At 46.7% G+C, this 21,343-nt stretch overlaps 2 protein-coding genes across 2 annotated transcripts; one reads left to right on the top strand and one right to left on the bottom strand.

The window, feature by feature from the left end:
* The first annotated feature begins 6 nt into the window (after positions 1 to 6).
* On the top strand, positions 7 to 7,444 carry TP53I11 (tumor protein p53 inducible protein 11). The gene is made up of 6 exons (XM_010711391.3): positions 7 to 364; positions 1,407 to 1,465; positions 1,966 to 2,014; positions 2,426 to 2,522; positions 3,333 to 3,434; positions 4,404 to 7,444. Exons 1-6 carry the CDS (start codon positions 236 to 238, stop codon positions 4,535 to 4,537), a joined length of 570 nt encoding a protein of 189 aa, XP_010709693.1. The 5' UTR covers positions 7 to 235; the 3' UTR covers positions 4,538 to 7,444.
* A 102-nt stretch (positions 7,445 to 7,546) lies between these two features.
* On the bottom strand, positions 7,547 to 21,343 carry LOC100546034 (tetraspanin-18-like). The gene is made up of 5 exons (XM_019615568.2): positions 21,260 to 21,343; positions 15,826 to 15,924; positions 14,411 to 14,590; positions 11,993 to 12,076; positions 7,547 to 11,370 (listed from the first exon to the last, which is right to left on the bottom strand). Exons 1-5 carry the CDS (start codon positions 21,326 to 21,328, stop codon positions 11,323 to 11,325), a joined length of 480 nt encoding a protein of 159 aa, XP_019471113.1. The 5' UTR covers positions 21,329 to 21,343; the 3' UTR covers positions 7,547 to 11,322.

Genomic DNA, 21,343 nt, shown 5'->3' with positions numbered 1-21,343 from the left:
TTATTTTCTGAACCCTGCGAGATTTCATGTGAAAACGCTTCCTACAGCCTCACAGCTGTGAGCTCCGTGGGCTGGAGGCAGTTGCTCTCCCTCTGCCAGGGAGCAGGAGAATTGTACCCCAGGCTGCCCTGCAAGCGTGGGGCCTGGCCCCACAGCATTCCCAGCCAGTGTGGCTCAGGCCTCTCCCCTCAGCTCTCCCAGCAGCGGATCGGAGGCCTGTGGCCCACATACCGCCATGGCGGCCAAGCAGCCCCCGCCGCTGATGAAGAAACATAGCCAGACTGACCTGGTGAGCAGGTTGAAGACACGCAAGATCCTGGGGGTTGGTGGCGAGGATGATGATGGCGAGGTCCATCGCTCCAAGGTAAGGTGCACTGGGTCACCATCAGTGTAGGGAGATGTCCCTGGTCCCACACTCGGGTGCTCCATGCTGTTCCCTGCAGCAATGAGGCTATTGCTGCAGGGAAGCAGCCGGCAAATCTGTGAAGTGTCCTCCACTGGGTAACTAAAGCACATGGATAAAACCCACTGTCACTTTATTTTCCCCAACACCTGTCTTCTGCAGCCTCTGTGACAAAACTAGAACTACCAGCTCTGCCCTGTAAGGGCTGCCACGACAAGATTGTTGCTGCCCTTTAGCAGGGCCAGGCAGTGTAGCCTGGTGGATGCACAAAAGCTGCCTGAAACCACTTTTCACAGTAATGTACTGAGCTCTGCCTTTAAGTTGTTTTAATCCATTGGTGAAATGTTATTGTTGAGACATCCATTATCCAGCTCAGTACCAGCAGAGCAAAGCACAGCCAATTACGCTGCTCATCACATACCAGTACCTGTGCCCTGCAAATTGGAGCAGTGATTCAAGAAACAAAGTGGCGCCTCTCTGAAGAGGTCCGAATTGCAAATGAATGTGCACAATCTGTTTTAGCAAAATACCAGAGCTGGAGAGCAAGGGCTTATCTCTCAAGAGCCCTGTCCCAAGTGCCCTCTTGAGCATTGCCTGGTTCCTGCCCTCCTGTGAACCATCCTGCACCTCCTTTCTATGGGGAAATTCCCAAGCAGTTCTGCCTCTGCAGCTGTGGTGGTTCATCAGTGAGGATCACAGTCTACAAGTGGGAAGAAGCAGGACCCTACTTACATGGCAGTGAGAAACAGAAGTTAACACTGGCCCAGCCCTACTGATCCTGGTCAGGAGCAGTGAAGGCTGACCCTGTTGAAAATCAAGTCAGTCTTCAGCAGGCTTTGGGACTAAGGGATTGTAGAGAAATTCCTTTTTCTTGTCCTCCTATCAGACCTCTTGAAGATAGACTCCCACCTGGGGTTAAGGTGTGTCCTCTAGGATGAGGAATCTGCCTAAAGGCTGGGGAAGGGTCTCCTCAGTCACCCTGTGCCTTTTCTTTGGATTTCAGATTAGTCAAGTCCTGGGAAATGAAATCAAGTTTGCTGTCCGGGAACCTTTGGGGCTCAGGTAAGGCACAGGGACACCTCAGAGTTGGCCCATCAGAGACCACCTGGCCACACTCTTCCTGCCAGCCCTATCCCCAACACCAGCTCTGCTGCCATATAGCCTTACTGCCCCCTGCAGGGGTTTCTCAGGGCTGCAGAGCCAAACTGGTCCAGCTTTCTTCCCCTGTGAACAGCTTGAAGGACATGAGCTCTGGTCTCTTGACAGGAGCTGGAAGGTGTGGAGGCTGTACAGGGCCAGAGGTGCTCCCTGATCTCTTTGTAGAGTCCCTTCCCTCCTCTGTGTGTGTGCAGGGCAGGATTTCAGCTCTCCCTGGCTAGTGAGGCTGGAACTAGCAGTGTGCAGGGGGCCCACATCCTTGTGCAGAAGACCTGTGACTGCCTCAGCTGCATGAGGATGGAGTATAATGGCTAATAACCACACAGACAGTCAGGAAGGTGTTGAGAAGCAGGAGAGATATGTTTGCCTCTGTGCTCACTGTAGGTCCTCTGTCTTCCATGCAGGGTCTGGCAGCTGGTTTCTGCCGTCATGTTTTCCGGTGTGGCCATCATGGTAAGTGAGGGCGGCAGCCTAGGTACCACCAGTTCCTGGATGCCACAGTGTGGCTCCTCAGCCATTTCTTCCCCTTTCTCTGCCTTCTACAACCACCAGTGCTTTCTCCTGAGAGGCCTTTGCCCTCGCTGTAACTCTGTAAGGAGTTTTGCCAGCAGTGCCCTTGGCGGTTTGTTCCCATTTCCAGTTTTCATTAGCAGGTTCGTAAACCACACAAGGCACGACAGCCTTGCTCGTAGAAACTGGCCTTAGAGTGAGCAGCTGACACACTGTTATCTCTCGCACCTCCTTAATTTCCAGTTTCCTGGCCAAGGGCTCTGATCACATCAAGCACCACTTCCCTCTGCCCGAGATAGCACATTCTGACAGAGCTGGGAAGGTGCTGCTGAGTCTCTCCCATTCCTCCTCCAGGCCCTGGCTTTCCCTGATCAGCTCTACGATACCATCTTCAATGAGGAGTCGGTGAGCAGCAAGACTCCCATCCGTCTCTATGGAGGAGCCCTCCTCAGTGAGTGCTATGCCAGCATTGGGTGTGGAACAATAGGGTGAGAGGGCAGGAGGAGAACAAGGGCAGGGGGTGTGCTACAATCAGAAAGGTCAACACAGTATAGTATACTATAGGGTATAGGAGTATAGTAGCAAAGAGACTAGCACTGATGGAATGGTATTACAAAGTAAAAGTGCTCACCCGTCTCTGAAGTCCAAGGCTCCAGGGAAAACTCCACAAAGGAAGGGTCTCTGGTTGGAGATCCTTTCCTAGTCACCATCAGCCCCTAAATGAGGTCTAAGAGACGTGCAGCCAGGCTCCACCCCCTCAGGTCACACAGCTGAATTGCCTTCACCTGTGCTGCTAGGGCTGACAGGGTCCTTTCCCCAGGTGCTCAATCAGTGGTTCAGGCTGTGACTCAACAGTTCCCATACACAATGGCATCCTGTGACTGCTGTGCTCCTGAGCTGCATTACCAGACAATGCAGCTGCTGGGCACCCACCCAGTCTCCTTTTAGAGGCTGTCAACTTGTGGTGCCTGATGCAAAAAGGCAGCTAGGTGCTGGCAAGAAATGCTTGGGGAGGTGGCTAGGATGGAAGGCAGGCAGCAGGGCTGGGATGCCCTCGCATAGGTGGGCTGGTGGCTGCCTCCTTCCAGCAGGCTACAGCAGCATCTCGTGGGGATGGCTGGAAGTGCAGCAGCCACAGTGGGCAAAGGGGAGCACAGCTGCTGGCTGAGTTCTGAAATACTTCACCTGGAGCAGGCGGGTGGGCTGCCCTGTCTTGGTGTTCCCTGGCCCTCAGAGCAGCTGTGCTGTTTTTGCTTGGCAGGCATCTCCCTCATCATGTGGAACGCTCTATACACGGCTGAGAAAGTCATTATCCGCTGGACCCTGCTGACAGAGGCGTGTTACTTTGCCGTGCAGTTCCTGGGTGAGCAGCTGAGACCAGAGGAAGAAGCATGGGGTGGGCTGTGGGCTGCCTCTAGCTCAGGGTGGGCAAGAGGGATTGTGCCTAACACCATATGCTCAGCTGTCCCTGTGCTGAGTCCAGCCGGCGTTACACAGGGCTCCTTTGCTCTACCAGATAAGGCAGAGATTACATTTTCTCTGCCAGCTCCTCTCCCTTTTCATTCCCCATGGGGGTAGCTTCTGCCTCGGGCTGCTCACCAGAGGGAGCCCAGGTGAAGGGAAGATGCCAATTCATTTATTTGCCAATTCATCCAATTGCTACCTAGGCCTTTACAGCCAGCACAGGTCACCTCCTGGAAGGGTTGCTGTGATCTTGGGGCTGACCAGAAGAGGGTGTGGTAACCTACATAAAAAGGGAGGGAGGTCCAGTCTTACCAAAACAGAGTGTTATAGCTCAGCTTGTTTTTTGGGGGGCATATCTATATTTAGCACTGAAGGCTTTTTGTAATGTGTGTATTAGCAGTTCACTAATTGCGTTATAAAGTAGCTTGTGTTAGTAACAGAAAAGAGATGCTCAGGAAACGGGGAGTGGACCATGCATATCTTATGGGCGCTTCCACTTTTGACAAGTATTTATCAGCACTGAAGGGGTCGAATCACAAAGCAAGCTTAAGAATAGATCCCATAGTTAACACTTGAGTCCAGGCATCAGACTGGCTGGCTGTGTCTGTACAGAGCTACCTTTAGAGAAGTGCCCCTATTAATGGGAGCCCTGTGTACCTGTGGCTAATGTTAAGGCTGTGAAATCAATCTACCTAAGCACTTGTGTTGCAGGTTTGCTGCATGTGTGAGGGTGGAAAGGTTTTTGCATTCTCAAGGCTCTGCAGGTCTCTCCAAGAAGCTACGTTAGAGGGCAGTAGAAAGCAGGGATGTGCCACTGCGTTTGTTTTCTTCTACCAATCTCTGCCTAATTTCCTTCCTTCTCTTCCAGTTACCACCATCTCCCTGGTTGAGAGCAGCCGAATGGCCACGGGTGCTGTACTCCTCCTGGTCAGCCGAGTCTTCTTTGTTCTCATCAGCATTTATTATTATTACCAAGTTGGACGCCGTCCCAAGAAAGTCTAATTCCTGGGCTTTTTGTCATGGGAAGGGTGGGAGGGGGGTTTGTGTCGGTAATTTTGCATTATAATTATAACTTTTCTTTTGTTAGTTCCTTTTTGTTATAAAGTGATTTACTTCTTTTCCACTTACCGGCATGAATCAGTGTGTAACCCGGTGCTGGTGGCATTGTCAGGTGATGTGTGGGGAGAGCAGTATCCTGTGGAACCCCCAGCAGCCCCTCTGCAGGTGGCAAGAGCATGAGGTGGGCTCAGGGAGGCCTAGGGGGGCTCAGGGAAAGGAGCCAGGTTCCTGGAGAACTGGCTGATGGGATCACAGGCTCTAAAACCCTTAAACAAAGCACAAAACAAGAAACCAAATCTCTGTCCAGTGAAGGACTTGTCTGCTCTCCTCGGTGAGTCTCACACGTGCCTCTTGGCATGCATCCTCGTGTGCCTGGCCCATGTCCCTGTTAGCACGTGCTGACTGCTTGCCTGGGTGGGAGCTTGTTGAGGGTCAGTGCTGCTGAGTTTGCAGACAGCTGTTCTTCCCTTGTTGCTGGAGGTGCTAGCCCTGGTTTTATTTTTGCACTGGGTGTTTGCAAAGCTTGGCAGGAGAGGCAGCGAAAGAAACTCCTTGCTTGTTCCCCATGTAAGGATAGCACTGGGAACAGTGGCACAGCTTGAACTGTACTAGGTGAGAAGTAAAGGAAGCTACTGAAAAAAGCCTGTTGAGTGGAGACATCCCTTTGGTTAGGATGCTTCATGATGTTCCTATGCCGGCATCCCATCTCCTTCATCCCAGAACACTTCTTACAGCTGCGGTTTTGCAGTAGTTTTGGTAGTGGCGACTGTGAGGCAGAGGGGATGTGGCTTCAGTTAAGGGGGAACTGGAGTCTGTTGTGAAAGCAGTGAGCTTGTCGGACCAAAGTTTGTCCCATTGAGGTGCTTAGGATACTGTTTAACTGCTACAAAGAACAGCACAGGTGGAGCAGCATATGAAGGCATTACTGTCAATTAGCAAAGGACTGAATGTGCTATAGAGTTCACTGGCCAGTTTCTCCCACATCTCCTGGGCTTAACAGCATTGGGTGCCCAACTTCTTAGTGCTTTCCTTGTAGATTATCCCTGTCCACAGCTGGAGGCTGCATTCTTGTTCCACGTGGGACTGAAGCCAGAAGGGCTGCAACAGGATATGGACTTACAGGCTACTGCTGGCAGGATCAAAGCGAGCCCTAGAACTGAGCTGACATCCCAAAGTCCCAGTAGAAGGATGCCTACACAAACAGTGCTTGTGTGACCAGCAGACCTCAGATCAGTGGTGAGACAGGGAGCTACAGCTGTTTGCTGTCTGGTACCTTCATAGAGTTAGAAGAAGCTAGCGGGTAGTTACTGTATGGTGTGTTTGTGTTGTTGGCGTTTAGAAGCAACTGCCTTGGTGTTGGAACACTGGATGATTGCATGTGTTGGCCATGCGAAGTGTCAGGTAAGAACACTGGGAGTAGCTGAACCAGGAAACACTGCAGCTTCTTTCTACAAATTAATCCAAGGCAGAGGCAAGCTGAATGCCAGAGCTTCCTACTTTCAAGCTGCTTTCAACAAGTCCAAAACAGGGTAGCGAGCAACTAAAATTTCTATTTAAGAGCAGCCTTGGCTGTGCTCCCACCCTGCACACTGGCCGCATGGGCAGCACAGTGCATGCAGCCCAGTGCTGCAGCTGCAGTTGTTGGTATAGGTAAGTGAAGCGTGAGTCTTTGTGTTTTGGTCACATGAATGTATACACAGACTGATTGTTGGGTTTAAGGGGTGGGAAATAGTGGTTCTAGGAAAAAAAACAAGTAAAACTGACCAAACTAAGAGCAATCTTACAGAAGAGGAAATGGAGAGCCTTCTTCATGCTGTCCTCTTCCCTTCACTTTGGCAGCAGATGAGGATCTTAGTTGCGTAGTGACTTTGGGGCTGTGGCTGGCTGCCTGATCAGGATACCTGGAAATGCCAACTAGCAGGTGAGAGAAATGAGTCAGTGCACTATGTATGTGAAAGCAGCTTTCTTAAGACTTCTTGATGGTTAAAGAAGATAGGGGTACCGTGAAAGCTCTCCAATGGAGCTTTAGATCAGATGAGGTCAGATTCTTCTTTAGTTCCCTGTTGTCTCTTCAAGACTTAGAACAGTGAGCCACTTCTGGTTTTGCCATTTGATGTCTATCTGCAGTGTTGCCAGAAAACGAGTGTGCTTGTTTGTCATCAGTGATAAAGACTGGGGGGAAAAAGGGAAGGGAATGTTGAAGCTTTTGTACCGCATCCCTAAGGATAGCGGTGCTGGGATCATGGCTGCAGGTGACAACTAAATACATAACTTGGGATCAAAAGCCTGAGGCATCACTTCAGGCTCTGATGTGCTGAGAGAAGATCTCCATTGGCCTCAGTTTCCTTATCTGTTAAAGTGTGAGAAAAGCTTTGGACTGACGTCATCTCCCCAGGGACAGTTTGCAATTCACGTGCTTGCATGTGTGTAGCGCCGGGCAGGGCTGCAGGCCGTGCTCTCCAAGGGCTGTGCTCTGAGCAGGCACAGGCAGGACTGACCCTGTTCCATGGGGGAGAACCAAACCCTTGCATTCCTCGAGCCCTCGCTTTTGAGGGTGAAGAAAGCTTACATTTACGGAACTCTCTGCATCGCCTTATTTACGCCTAACCACCATCTGGCAAACTGGAGCTGGTGACAAAAGAGAGGTTGTCTGTCTGTCTGTCCTAAGCTGGCCAATTCTTTCTGGTCAAGGGTTTTTACTTGGGGGGAAGGGGAGAACGGGACACTTGAGTTTATACCTCATTTTGGCTGCTGTAACTGACTTTATTCTTTTCCCTTTGGTAAGAAAGTGACTGTACTTAACACCAAGCAAATAGTGAAAATTAAAGCCGTTTCACTTCACTGTCACAATATCTTTCTTTTATTTTTTACTTTTTTTTTTAAGAAACGCACACAAAAACCGTGCAGAGTGCTTCAGCCTTGTGTTCTGCTTTATATTACCAAAAAAATTCCTTTCAATATAAAAAAGCATTACAGTAGGGAATACAGGATAAATTAGCTCCACTATCTAATAAAAAGAACATTTACAGGTTTTTCTTTTAAAATAGATTTCCAACATCATTATTTCACACGCAGCCCTTTTCCCAGGCATTTGTGACAGTCATTTGAGCATTAAATAACAGCTGGGGGCAGGGATGGGGGGCTGCTCTCCACTATTCCCCCCAAGGTGCATAGGCTGTGCTCATCGCACTGCAGCCAGGCAGCCACAGCCCCCTCTGCTCTGCAGCCAGCAGCGACTGCAGCCTGAGCCCCCAGATTCACCGGAGCTGCTAAAAACAAATACAAAATACAGCTGCTTCTCCTTCCTACTCCTCTGAAAAGAGAAAAACTACTGTACAACAGAGGGGGGTGGCCACATTACCATTGGACAAAAACAACAAACTGACATGCTTTGCCATATAACAGGAGTCTGCCTTCTGTGCTCCCTTGTTCATTAACTACCCGTGGAATCAACTCCTTCTGCCTGTTGCCTATTCCACAGGTACTCTCAGGCTTGCCCTTATCTCTACAACGATCTCCATTTCTCATTTAAATGTGCTGCCTGGCCTTTGCGGTGACCTCAAGCTGTGCTCCCAGCGGCACAGCTGCAGAGAATTGAAGTCTTAATGCAGAAAAGAGCGGTGGGGAATCAGAGAAGGTAAGAGAGGGGAAACAACTGCACAAAGACCAGAACACTAGAAGAATAAAGGGTCTTTTGAAGGTATAAGGGCAAGTGATAGGGAGAGAAAGGCTGTGAGCTAAAACTAAAGAACACAGTATAGAACTGGGAAGGCCAAAGTGAAATAAGCCTGCAGCGATCTTACCTCAGTCTTCTGAAGTATTTCTGCTTCTCTTGCTCACCTCTATCCAAATTGCCATCTCCGCTCATGGCGTCGTTCCTCCCCTGCAAGTGGCTCTATCAGAACAGCCACTGACACCAGCTCCTGAAGCAGTTACGCTTCCTTTCCTCTGTTTGAGTTTGGCTCTGGTGCAGTGCCCCATTCCTGCACGACCAGCAGATACAACAGACTTTTCCTATTTTAAGAGCAGCACCTGCTGTTTAGTGAAAATACTGCTGGTTTTGGCTAGCAAAACTGTTTTCCTTTATTAAACGACAGGCCAGAATTTAATGCTAAAATGCATCATTAAATACAGGTCCACAGGGAAACCACTCAGAAAAGCTTTCCATGAAGTTTAATGCAACATCTGAGGCCACTCAGCAATCCTGGCCTCACACTCTCCTGCTGGAATATGCTGACGCAGTGCAGGTGGGCTGCTGCTCTACCTGCCCCAGCTCTCTCCTGCTTTTCTCAAATGAAGCCTGGAAAAGCTTTATGGCCTCTTTCCCATTCCTTTGTATCCCAGCTCTCCAGCAAGGATATTTAGCCAGGATCTTTGTTTATTACGGACCACTCTTTCTTCTGCTTTCCTTCCTGCCTTGCAGCCTGCACATCCACTCACTTGCATCCGCATGGCGGACACAGACCCCATGGTGTAAGGAGTGGCCAAAGCATACCTGTTGCTGTCAAGCCAAGGCAGGAGGCTGCTGCTTGGCTCCTCACTGCTGCCTTCTTCCCCCTTTCCTTCCTTGGCAGTGGCTACCGCTTTTGGATGGACTGGTTTAACCCTATATAAAAGTGCTCCTTAATCTAAGACTATAAAGAGATATAAGCTAAACAGAAAAAAGCAGTCTCTTCCATCTTCCTCCAGATGGAGGGAGTTTGGAGTCAGGGAGCAACCAGCGGAATGACAAAGCCAACAGGGGCTGAGGCTTCCAGAGGAGAGAAACCAGTGACCTGTTTTTGTCGATGACCATGAACATTGGAGAAGCAGCTGGAGTAGTCACAGCAGCTGCACACTGAATGCTCCCAGATCCTGCCTGGGATCTCAGCTCCACCTTAATATCTCTGACCAACATCCAGTCCTGGGCATGTTTCTCAAGTTCATTTCCAAATGATTAAGTAGATAACAATCGGCAAAACATCAAACTATCTTAAGGGAGGAAACGCTCTCAACTAACAGGCAGACAAGAACAATCCTGACCTGATGCTTTTGTTATGAGCCCGTGGGAAAGCCTCAGGGGAAATCCCCAGAGCAGAAATGAGACCACGAGACAGCATAAGGTAAACAGCATGGGAGTGGCTGATGAACCTCGGGCTCATCATGTACCATGCCTGGAACTCCTGCTGGAGCAGTAAAGCTTGTAGGAATCCACTGCAAATATACATAGGTTGCTCCAAAAGTAATGCCTCCTATTTATTTCCATGGAAACTACAACAAAGAGCACAATAACAGTATTTGATAGAGCAAATTCTCAGCTACAAATCACTACTTTTCAACATAATCATTACCATTAGCTGTGCACCTTCACTAGCGATGAACAAGAGCCTGCATGCCACGCTCATAAATATCTGCACCAGTGGAGGTGGCCCACTGTCGCCACTGCTGAAATGCACCACCCACCACCTCATTGTGCTCACATCTACTGTTTGGTCTCCAGAAACATTCAGCAAGTTGATGAATGTCAATGGGTGCCATGTTTTCCACAAGGATGAATTCTATGACACACCTTTGCTTCATATGCACTTGCATGTCTGACACCATTCTGTCAAACTGCCCCTTCTCCTGCCATCTGTTGTATACCAATAATATATAATGTGATACTGATGGGAAGGTTCAACCTCTACTGCCATACTATCAACATCCGCCTCTGTCTTTGTGGGCAAATATAATACAATAGGAGGCTTTACTTTCAGAGCAGCCGTCATATACTAATAACAACACCACAGAGTGGTTTTTGCAAGGATGAAGTGAAAGGCAAAGGCTGACAAGTATTAAACACTATTACCTCCCCTTTCAGGAAGGCAGCAGAATCAGCTATTCTTGACCAGAGCCATCATTTTTCCCAGGGAATAGGAACACAGCAGGGAACTTGCTCTTTTTTTTTTTCTTTCTTCCCAGTAACACTGAACAAAAAAGGAAAAATCAGAAAGGCAGGCCTCAAACTCTTGACCATCAGCCAGCCCTGGATGAGTCCCATGTTTAAGTGAGACCACTCTGCCCCCGTTTAGGGTTCCAGAGAAAAGCCAGATTGCCTGAAGTGTTTGACTTCTCTGACAAGTTTCAGGCAACAGGGGCAAAGCTTACATACAAGGAAGAATGTGAGTTTTCACTCTGTGGCTGGGAATTAAAGCCAGAATCACACAAGCAATGACTGCCTGTTTCTTAGATGAGCCACCAGCACCACTTGTTGGAAACCCACCTGGGCAGTCCCAGACTTTGGCCAACATCGCTGCCTGCTGCAACCTTGCTGCCCCTGGGTTGCTGTTCTTCAGTCCTTTGCTGTCTAAATCACGATGAAGCTGTGCATGGCAGGCACGGCTTTGCACTGACAGGTGGGAGGGACAGCTGTCCTTGTGCTCCCATCCTCCCCGTAGGCTCCATCTGTCCATAGCGTAAGTGGCTGCACTGGGCTCCTGCTCCACAGCTGCTGTGGGTGGCTCTGGGCAAGGGTCCGGTGTACAGTGTAGTGCACATCACCTCAAAGTTCCAGCCCCTGAAGTACAATCCTTTTGGTCATTCATATATTACAACCCTCTTTTTTTTCCCTCCTATTTTTCCCCCCTACCCCATTTTGTTAAAAAAAATAAAGTTTCTTGTGTGTTTTCAGGTTGTGTTTCGTCTGATTTTCCTTCTTTCTTCCAAGCATCATTCCAATGTTGGGAATGCGATGGTCCACAGGGTGCCTCTTACTGAATCCCTCGGAAGAGACACATGGCAAAAATCATGGCGAACAGCTATGAAGGGGGAAAGAAGAGGGAAGAAATAAAACGGAGAACAGTAAGAGAGAGCTACACTTTCCAGAAGAATGGTGCAGGGGGGCCTTCGTGGGGGCAATGCCCAGTTCCCTCTCCTTTACAAAATATGGGTACTGAGGCAAGCACCCAGCGTCTCTCCAGATCTAACATCCTTCTGGGGGAAGCCCGTTCCATTGGAATACCACCAAAGAGCTAATGTGGGATGATAACGGAGAAGCCCCTAGCCCAGTACAATGTCAGTCTCTAAACTGAAATTTTTAAAGCAAAGGCAGTTGGAGCACATTAACCATAGGAGTCAGCTTGCTGGGATGCAGCTGTAACGGGAATAAGAATCATGCCCTAGGGCACACAGTGAGGTTCCCAAAGCCTCTGTGGCCAAAGTACCACAGCTGCAAACTCTGTGCCTTGGCCAACACGAGGCGGCACTGCAGGTTCATGACAGAGATTATTTCCCTGCCTCTTGTGGCAAGGGACCAAGTGCCCGCCTCTTTCTAGGCGATTAAAACCGCAAGTGGATAGCCTGCTAGCACTCTGCAGGAGCAGCTCCCTGTCTCGCTGCTGGACACCCACCAACACTGCTTTTATGATCACACAACAGTACCTCAATGGCCAGCACTCCGATGGCCAGGGCTCCTGCAAGATACACGTAGGTCTCAAAGGAGTTCAGGATCACAGTGTAGCAGCCCTAGGAGGGACAGAACACAGTGAGATGCACATGAGCAACACAAGGAGTTGTTCTCTAAGCACAGCCCCCCAAGCCCTCACTGAGCAGGAGGAACTGTGACTTCTTGCAGGACAGAGAGGAGCAGCAGGGGAGAGCCTTTGCAAAGGGAAGAGACTAAGCACAAAGGAAAGGGCCCTCTGGGCACATGACAGGCAGCTGTGGCTGACTGGGGATACAGGCTATTTATTTAAAGCCAAGGCAGGAGATTCTTCACTTGTAATTCAGTCACAGCCAGCAGCTATTTCACACACTAGGACCTTTTCTTTGACCCTTCTCTCTGCAAGAGCATGGATGAATACCTGCTCTTCTGGATATAGGAGAATTAATGTAATGAAGAACTCGGGGCCATGCACTACTATAATCCTTCCGTTTATGCAGCACAGCTACCATTGGCTTTAATGTAATTTCTTATTGCTTATACAATTAAGAGCAGGCAGACACTCTGCAAAGTTTTCAGGGTGCTTCAGGAAATCACCAGCTTATCCTGGCCTTCTTTCTCTCTAAAATCCCCACTTCTCAACCTAAAATTCCAACCCACTAGCAAATTTCTGACAATAGGTCACATATAAAGAGAAAAGTAGACTGGTTTTTGTCTGATGAAAAATGTACCTCTCCTGCTCACTAAAAGTACACATGTCCCATCCATTTATCTAGGATGTCTCAGTCACCTGATTTTTTCTTTTCACCTAAAAAGAAAATATCTGAAATGTACAGATGGCAATGACAGTTACATACTGATGTCAGACTCTGCTCACCAGGAGTGAAGCAATCAGGAGAAAGCAAAGGAAAGAGAAAAGACTCATTCATGCCACAAACCCAGGGAATAAAGATGACTGGGGCAGCAGCACTCGTCATCACAAGGCTCTGCTCCTGTTGTGTTTTCAGCCCAATTTTCAGGAAAAAACATCCAGCCCAGCAACAAGATGTCTGGATGCTTGCTAGAACTCCAGCCTTAACCCAACTTTCAGCGTGCCCTGCTCAGCAGGCTGAAAACAATACTGAGTACAGATGTGGCAAGGACTGTCCCAGCAGCCTGACTTTGCTCCAGCAATGCCTGAATACAGCCATCAGTTCTTTGGGAGCATCTCTCCCATTTTATATAAATGCCTCACTTGGTGCTTGGTGACATTTGCTGTGCACACAATTTCTCCCACTGCCACAGTGCAGGACAAAGGCTCACAAAAAAACATCTCTTCCCATAGAAATGGGAGGCTTCAGTATCACCACTTAAGGAAAGCAAAAATTTTAACCTGCTTTATATCCCTGTTTCTCAAAATGCATTTCTTTCCCCCTCCTTGCTGTTTGTCATCTTTTCTTCTCTCTCACTTCTCCCCATCAATTCATGGCAATCAGACCTGGCAGATGCAGTACGGAGCTGTCTGCTATGATCTCTCACCCAGCGTGCCTTTGCCAACTGTTTCCAGCTGCCTGACAAGGAACAGCTCACCCGCAGCTTCCAAACTCCTTTACTCTCTTTCACAATCTGCTATCAAGGGCTGAAAACAGGACTGCTAGTTAGCATGGAGAGAAAATGCTTATACATACAAGTCAGTAGAGACTTCAGCTGGCTTGCGAAGGCTGCAATAAACACAGTCAAGAACTTTGCTAGAAGGTTTCTGAAACTTCAGGTATTGGGGAAAACGTAAGGAAACTTGGGTGCTGGTAGTATCAATGTCAGTGAATTTACTCTGAGTTGCCTTTTTCCAGTCTAGCATAGAAAAGAATTGCCAAGTCAAGAAACCTGTCCAAAGAAATGCACTCTTTCTACTCTAAACAGTGACAGGGCAGAAAAACACAGATTTCCAACATACCTCTTTCTTGAGAAATAGACACAGTTTTTTTTGTGGCTGTTCAACCCTCAATCTCTTGGTTGAATATAGTATTGATGAGGAGCCTTTGTAAACTAAAGTGGAGCTCCTACAGTAGCCAGTAAGAGCAAATTCTATCCCATCCTCACTGACCTGCAATGGCTTGTCAGTTAACTTGTCAGAGACAATACTAACCTTCAAAGCCACAGTAAAACTTGACATAAAACTTCTATTCCACCTCTTAAACCCCTGGGAAAATCTATTTCTGCTGATACAGCACAGCATGGACTTAACAGTACACACAATGAAAGGGGATTTATAGGATTACCTATCCATGACTTCAAAAGTTGTTAACAGTGTAAGTGCACTTACAACCTCAGCTACAGTCAGAATGGCATAACCTGCCACCTTCATGGGTAGGTAACCCATGGCTACCACAGCCATCCCTGCTGGGAAGCCCTTTCTCCAGCCATCTGGCTGCCCTTACCTGCCGGTTCTGAAATCTCTCTGTGCCGTCGAGGCAGGCTTGCCTGTTAACAATCATCCCTTCTCGGCTCTGGAGCTTTCGCTGGCAACAAGCCTCTGGTATAGTCTTTTCCAACGGCAAATGTGGAAGTGGAAGGACAGCGTCAAAATCTTCCGGTCCGTTCACTCCACAGCAGGCAAACTGGAGAGAAGAAAGGAAGACAGAGTTTACACTTCGGCCTCAAAGGAGATACCAGAAATCTTCCACAGACCTATTTTTGCAGGGATCAAACCTTTAGTCAAAGCAGAGACAAAACAACTGTTGTTTCCAAGGAAGCGGATTGCTTGTACCTTGGAGCTTCTGTTTCATCAAAGCCTCTTTTTATAAAGTCCCACTGTTCCCATGTCACACAGTAGACTCTAAGGTACCATTGGGAATATTGCCATGAACTACACAGGACTTTGGAGTGCATCCAGAATGACTCGCCTGAGATCACCCAACAAGTCTGTAAAAGAGCCAGCGATGCAATCCACGCTCTGAGTGCTCATTCTTCCCAGAGCTATTGACCAAGACTGCTGCTGCTCAAAGGCACTGCTAGGTGATCCAAGAAAATTCTCTATTTAGCATTCAAGTCAAGTCCTTTTTAAGGATTCAAGTCATACTCTGTCTCCTTTCAGTCACCAAAAGGAAATGTCTTTATTGAAGTCCTGAATCAGCATGAAGGGCAGCAGTCATCTTTTTCTTTAAAGATTAAAAATGACTTTTTGTCTGCAGAATCTGACATCCTACTCTTCACTCCTGAACAGCTACAACGTGGGCTGTGCCAGGCACAAAGTGTGCATGCAAACACAAGCACACACAACTTTCTGCAGCAGGCAGGCACAAACAATTTGTAGTAGATAATAAAAACTCCAATGCCAGCAACACAGTTGATCTTCAATCCAGCTGGTTGGGTCCATAATAACAAAGACAACTTCGATGATGACTGTTTACACGCTAAAAATATTCTGTTAGGCCACTCCTGCCTCATCTGCCACCTACAATCTCATTTCACAGGTAATAAGAAGCCATTAATTAGCACCTGTTCTGGCTGCTGTTGGCTGGGTTTGAAGTAGTCTCAAAAGTGATGTGTCTAGGGTAAATGCATGGAGATTCTGGCCCATTTGTTACAGGCAGCTTCAGAGCTTTCTGTATCCAGTTCTAGAGTTGGACATAGTCAGTCAGCTCAAATCCTTGGGCACGGCAAACCACAGTGGGTGATAGTCACTGTGACTGTTACTCTCAGCAACAGAAGCAGTTAGTTGTGGGAAAACCCAACTGCCAATGAACGGTCACCTCCCTCCCACCACTGCCAGGAGGAGCCAGGAGGTGTCGGCTGAGCACAGCATGAATGGCAGCTGACCACCAGTAGCGTGGGACTGCATGGCCTGACTTACCGTGATCATAACAGAATTCCAGGTGGAGGAGAAGACATCTGTGTCGTTGTTCCTCACGTAATGCTTCTTCAGCTCCTTGGTGAAAAACTCTCTCGTCAGCTGAAACACACGGAGACAAGTGGGAATGCAAAGGGTTACTGCCAACATCTCTCTTTGAAGCACTTCTCAAACTTCCCTGTTGTGAATACTGGGCGTTGGTTGGTTTGATTGGTTTGCTTCTGTTCTTTTTGCAGACCTCAGAGGAGACACGTGGGAAAAGCCACTGGCTGAACCATTACTGTGCCCAGGGTGTTTGGTACTTGTTCAATAAAACTGCTCATTAAGCATCAGGGAGCAAATTATATCTATATTTGCAAGCTAATGTGTACGTTTAAAGGTTGATGGATATTGTTTGCTTATTTTTTTTAATATTGATATTTGAAAGTGTTTCATAAGTTGAAATGACTAAAGTAGATTTTAGAAAGATCTTCAAGTCCAAGTCCAAAAGCTTAACTTACTACGCTTCCTGAAGTCTGCAATCAAGACATGATTTTCCCTCGCTTTCATTTCAAACCAGTTAACTTCCAACTAATGTCAGGGGAACTCTGAATTTACTTTCATGTGTGAGAAAGCAGAATGAAGCCCAAACACTAAATTTCCTTGGAAGGAAAAAGAATTAAAACACACGGAATGAATGCAAAATGTTGAAGTCAACTCACAAATCAGAGAAGAGATTGTTGCTCTGACAATGCTTTGGAGTATCTAAACTCACCCACACATGAAGAAAAAAACCTTTTTATATTTCCAATGTTTAGATAATTCAAACATTTTTTTCCCTAAGGTCAACGATAAAAACTAATGGAATTTAATTTACTCCTGCTTACATTTATAGTAAAATAGAAAAAACAAACCAACATCTCTGCTCAGAGACTCCTGAAGCAGTTAGACACCTTGAAATTACATTTACGCAGGATCACTCTCTGGAGGACCTGTAGCCATGCAAACTTAAAAGTCCTGTTAAATTGAGTACTTTGATTCAACCTTGTGCCCTCTCTATCACTTCAGGAAGAAAACTTCAAGACATTCCCCTCTCCAGGTTCCCAGTAGGCTCTGACTTGTGTGGTCCCTTGTCTAAAATACCTTCTGATTTGTGATCCACACAGGCACCATTATACCAGCATAAAGCTTCGGTGAAAGGGGTTGGACTCTGCTGGATACAGCATTACTCCTGTGTTAGATATTTGCTGGACTGGGAATTAAGCTGCCTGAGAAAGAGCCTTTTTTTTTTCCCCCTCCCTGTTGTTCACACTGCATTGCATACGCACTAACACAAACTGCTACAAGTTGGTTTCAAGTTCTTGATACACTATGTGAAATACATACACATTCAAATGTATGAGACATGTGGGTGGCCACAAAAGCACAAGCACAAACTTGACCGTTTCCTTTGTAGCTATACCACAAACCTCAAGGAAAGCCAATATGGCTGCTGCGATTCTTTAAGAGTCAGAATACCACTTCATATTGATTTCTTTTTTGCAGATACAAACTAAGGCAAAATTTAATGACTGCATCAGTACTAATTAGAACTCCGTCACAAAGACTTGAATGGCACAGGGAGCTAAATCTCATTACTTTTTAATTAGATGGGCCGCTAAGTTCCTAAATCACTTTTATGAGACAGATTTTAACTTTTTTTTTTTTAACTATTAAAATACCAGAGAATCAGAAAGGACTGAAGGACTAGCATTTTCCTTTGGGAATCTGGTGCCCTAGGTTTGAAGATGCTGAAACATGTCCTCGGTCTTCTCCTTTCCTTCCCTCTCAGAACATACTTCACCCACCCAGTATCCTCTCTTGCAGAGACAGCAGCACATTTTTCTGATGCTTGTCTGTTTCTGAAGTGCAGGCTTTGAAACTGATATTACAGTTGGTAGTAATCCCAGCCGGCTGCCTTTGGCTGGGTCTAAAACAAAAGAGTCATTTAAATATAAAGTGAAACCTTTATTTTGACAGCAGCAATCCCAGAGGAAATTGTTCAGAGTTTGTGTGTGATTTTTATGAGACTTGGCCCAAAACAAAGCCTAGCTCTGGAAAAGTATGTCTGCCAGGGAAATGACTGATTCCATTTTGCTGCTCTTAAATTGTTTGTCCTGAGGATGTGAAGTTCAGAAAAAAAGTTAAGAATCAATCAGCAAAGGTAAATTGCTGACAAAGTAGGACAAAAGTCAGTAAGACAGACCTTACACATGTCAACCTAGGGACAGACTGTGCGTTTTCTTTAGTTTTCCCTCATGTTTGAGGAAACAGAGCTATCAGAAACCAAAGCGATGTGTCTTTCAAGTGTCAAAACTGAAGATGAAAATGCAAACATCCTGAGTCTGTTCAGAGCCCTGCCACTGGACTCACCTGTCCCTATCACCCTGTGCTTTCTTGCTTGCTAATGCAATTCTCCAAATCTCTCAGATGGACACAGTCATTCAAGCACAAACACACTTTGAAGAGAATCAATCCCAGCCACACAAAGTTCAGGTGTGGTCATTAGCTTTGTTACACAGAAGGCCTGAAAAGGAGTTCAGCACCTTCCACAGCTCTTCCCATCCATACCTCTGCAGGGCACATGGAGACCAAACCCTGAGTACAGGTCAAATCTCTCTTCCATGGACTTTAAGCGATGACTCTCTGTTCACATTATTTATAGAGTGAGATAACCAGTGTTATTGAAAAACAGGGTTCTCTGCTGCCCCAAATCTTCTTTATGAAGGAAGAGAAACTCTGGTACTCCCACATTCGATTAACCACAGTCTTCCTCTTCAGAGATTGCTTTAAAGCAATAATGTGGGAGTCCCAGAGGTCTTGCATGGCATATTAGCTCATTACTGCTAACATCACTTTCACTCACCTCACTACCATGCTGTGCTTCACCGACTTTTCCTCTCATGTCCAATCTCTGCAGAAAACATCTCTTTCCTCCCTTCTGTGTCTTAATTTCTCTTACTCCCACAGCTATTAATAATTTAACTCTTCTGAGTGTTGGGGAGCTAGTTTGCATGTAAAACTACACAAGAGAAAGCTGCACCAAGGCATCATCTGGAAAGTACACACAGCGTATCCCTGTTGTCTCACTTTATACACCCTGTGTGGCCAAAGCCAAAGGGACTGGTGCAGTCACCACAATAGGAAAGCATCCGGCAGCTCTACAGAAAATGTAGGTTGCCGGAATGTGCACTTACCACTGCAAGCTTTGAAAAATAACTCATTACACAGGGAAGAGAAAAGCACATTGGATCCTGACTTTCTGTGGTCATGGAAAGTTCAACCCTCTGTCCCCACAGACATTCTGTCCAGCCATCTAGCCTCACACCTCACACCAGCAATGACAACAACATTAGTTCTTAGTAGTTACCAAGCCAGAGGAGCCACTACCAAAACACACAGCAACAGCAAAGCGAGACTTTGTACAGAAGAAACCTTTAAGAGAAGACAAACCACAAGAATTTTCAGACTGAGGTTAACTTCTGAGTAGAGACATCTCCAACTGCTGGGATTCTGACATCCTTCATTTCTCCCTTTTCTGCCTTTCCTGTCAGTCATTCTGACAGGGTGGGAAAGCTGGTGACGCAGACAAGGAGATAAGCTCAGGAAACATAAAATAGTTCGTTCTCCTTCAGATTTTGACTCACAAAGCATCACCAGATGTCACAGAAGTCTAGAATAACCACTGTGACCTTATCTGCGAGCATCACATTGTCACATATCCCATGGCCGCCATGGTACTGGAAGAACACAAGGCTTTTCAGGATCCTTGTGCTGAGGGAAGAAGGCACAGCCACTCCACACACAGGAGGAATTGTGCCTGTCCAGTTTCTCATGCCTGCTCTAAGTTCCCCACATGTCACTTACTGGGATCGCTTGCATCTCCTCCACAAACACTGTACCTGGGTCTGCAGGGCAGTGCTGCACACAGACTTCCTATGTGTGCGGTCTGAGGCTCGTGCTGTAACAAAGGAATCCCCTAAAACCTCCTAATAGCAGAGCTGTAATGACCAGAGCACACCAGACCTCCCGTGCTGAAATCAACTTACAGAGTGTAGCTACTCCCACAAAGGCACAACCTCAAAGCCTGAGCTGTAATGGAGATCCCACACTGTGCACCAAGTGCTGCTCTTTCCCAACTCTTCAAATCTGAGGCAAAGACAAAAGACCACTGGCTTTTGGGGACAAAAAGGGCAAAAAAAATGGAAGGGAATAAAAAGAGAGGGAGAAAGAGGGAGGGGGAAGGAGAGGAAAAAAAGAGAGGAAAAATTCCTCCTCCACCTCTTCCCAGACTATCTTACCACACAACCAGCACATCACTTCATCATGAGCTTCATAATTCTTAATCCTTTGCTTATCAAAATCTCTTTATATGAAAAAAACTAGAAGTATATCTTGGCTCAAGAAAATGAAAATAGTTGTCACTGTTTTACAAAGTCCTCCTTTGCTCACATTACATTTCTGTGATGATCAGTATGGGTAAGGTGCTGAAAGCTCTCTAACTAGTGGCAGGCACCAAACAAACAAAATAAAAACTAAGTTACCAGTGACCACTGTTACTAGCTGATGTCTTTTCACAGCCGTCACTCAGAGTCACATTTCAGAAATTGAGCTGCCTTGGAAAGGATGAGCCTTGTTCAGCCCAGTTCCTCTTTGTGTGTGTGTTGTCCTCAAAAGCCACAAACTCTTGCAAGTCAGAGAAACATGAGACCAAGCTTACTGCTAACATAAGAGAGGGATGATGGGCACTTAACAATATGCTCAGCAGCAGTGTAGAAAAAGGCTGCATCATACGAAGCTGTACAGAGAAGGACTAGAAATCTGTGAGCAAGACTACATGAAAAAGAACCCTGAATGGACTCCAGAAGGGCCAGGGGAGACTCAGTCAGAGCAGGCGGGGAGGCATATCTTGCAGGCAGAATTGAAAGGAATCTGGCAACTGTCAGAACATGAAAATTCAAGAAGAAATATTAGACAATGCCCAAGAGAGTTTTTGCACTGCAGACAGAGGAAACATTGGTTCTGCTGGGGAAACAGGAGGTTTCACTATTAATATTAATAGTGAACACATGCTATATTGCAAAAAGAAAATAGTTGCTTTTAACCTTAATGCAACATTATTGCAAAACTTTTCCCTGATGGAATGTGCAGCTGGTTTGGCTGTGAAGGAATTGAGAAGACTAAAGTCTTCAGGATTTAAGTAGTCCCACAACATATATATCCTTTGTACATAAAGCATCCACCTTGCACATGCCAGCCTAACTAGCATTGCTGGCAGTTCTGCAGACTGAAGGTAGTAAGGAAGCAGATTTATAGGTATTTGAAACAGCTACAGTAAAATGAATCAGGTACTAATGCCATCCTCCGGCTGAGTACAATCCCACCAAGGCTCAGAGTCTGCCCACCACAGGATACTTACATTTTCTCTGAAGATAAAAGCCAGAATTGCAGCTGAAAGCTCCGCCAGGAAGATTAACAAAATAAACATGAAGAACTAGAAGAA

The sequence above is a fragment of the Meleagris gallopavo genome, chromosome 5 (assembly GCF_000146605.3).
Source record: "Meleagris gallopavo isolate NT-WF06-2002-E0010 breed Aviagen turkey brand Nicholas breeding stock chromosome 5, Turkey_5.1, whole genome shotgun sequence".
NCBI classification, from domain to species: Eukaryota; Metazoa; Chordata; class Aves; order Galliformes; family Phasianidae; genus Meleagris; species Meleagris gallopavo.
Note: the sequence above shows the minus strand (reverse complement) of the source record. Positions and strands in the feature narration are given on the sequence as shown.

What these genes read in the sequence shown, in the direction of transcription:
- LOC100546034 (XM_019615568.2), bottom strand. Translation starts at nt 21,328, where the DNA reads ATGTTTATTTTGTTAATCTTCCTGGCGGAGCTTTCAGCTGCAATTCTG. An exon ending in GGAATTCTGTTATGATCACG is followed by an intron (nt 14,591 to 15,825) that starts GTAAGTCAGGCC and finishes TCTTCTCTCCAG; the next exon opens with TTTGCCTGCTGTGGAGTGAA. An exon ending in AGAGATTTCAGAACCGGCAG is followed by an intron (nt 12,077 to 14,410) that starts GTAAGGGCAGCC and finishes TGTCCCTCCTAG; the next exon opens with GGCTGCTACACTGTGATCCT.
- TP53I11 (XM_010711391.3), top strand. Translation starts at nt 236, where the DNA reads ATGGCGGCCAAGCAGCCCCCGCCGCTGATGAAGAAACATAGCCAGACT. An exon ending in GCGAGGTCCATCGCTCCAAG is followed by an intron (nt 365 to 1,406) that starts GTAAGGTGCACT and finishes TTTGGATTTCAG; the next exon opens with ATTAGTCAAGTCCTGGGAAA. An exon ending in TTTCCGGTGTGGCCATCATG is followed by an intron (nt 2,015 to 2,425) that starts GTAAGTGAGGGC and finishes TTCCTCCTCCAG; the next exon opens with GCCCTGGCTTTCCCTGATCA.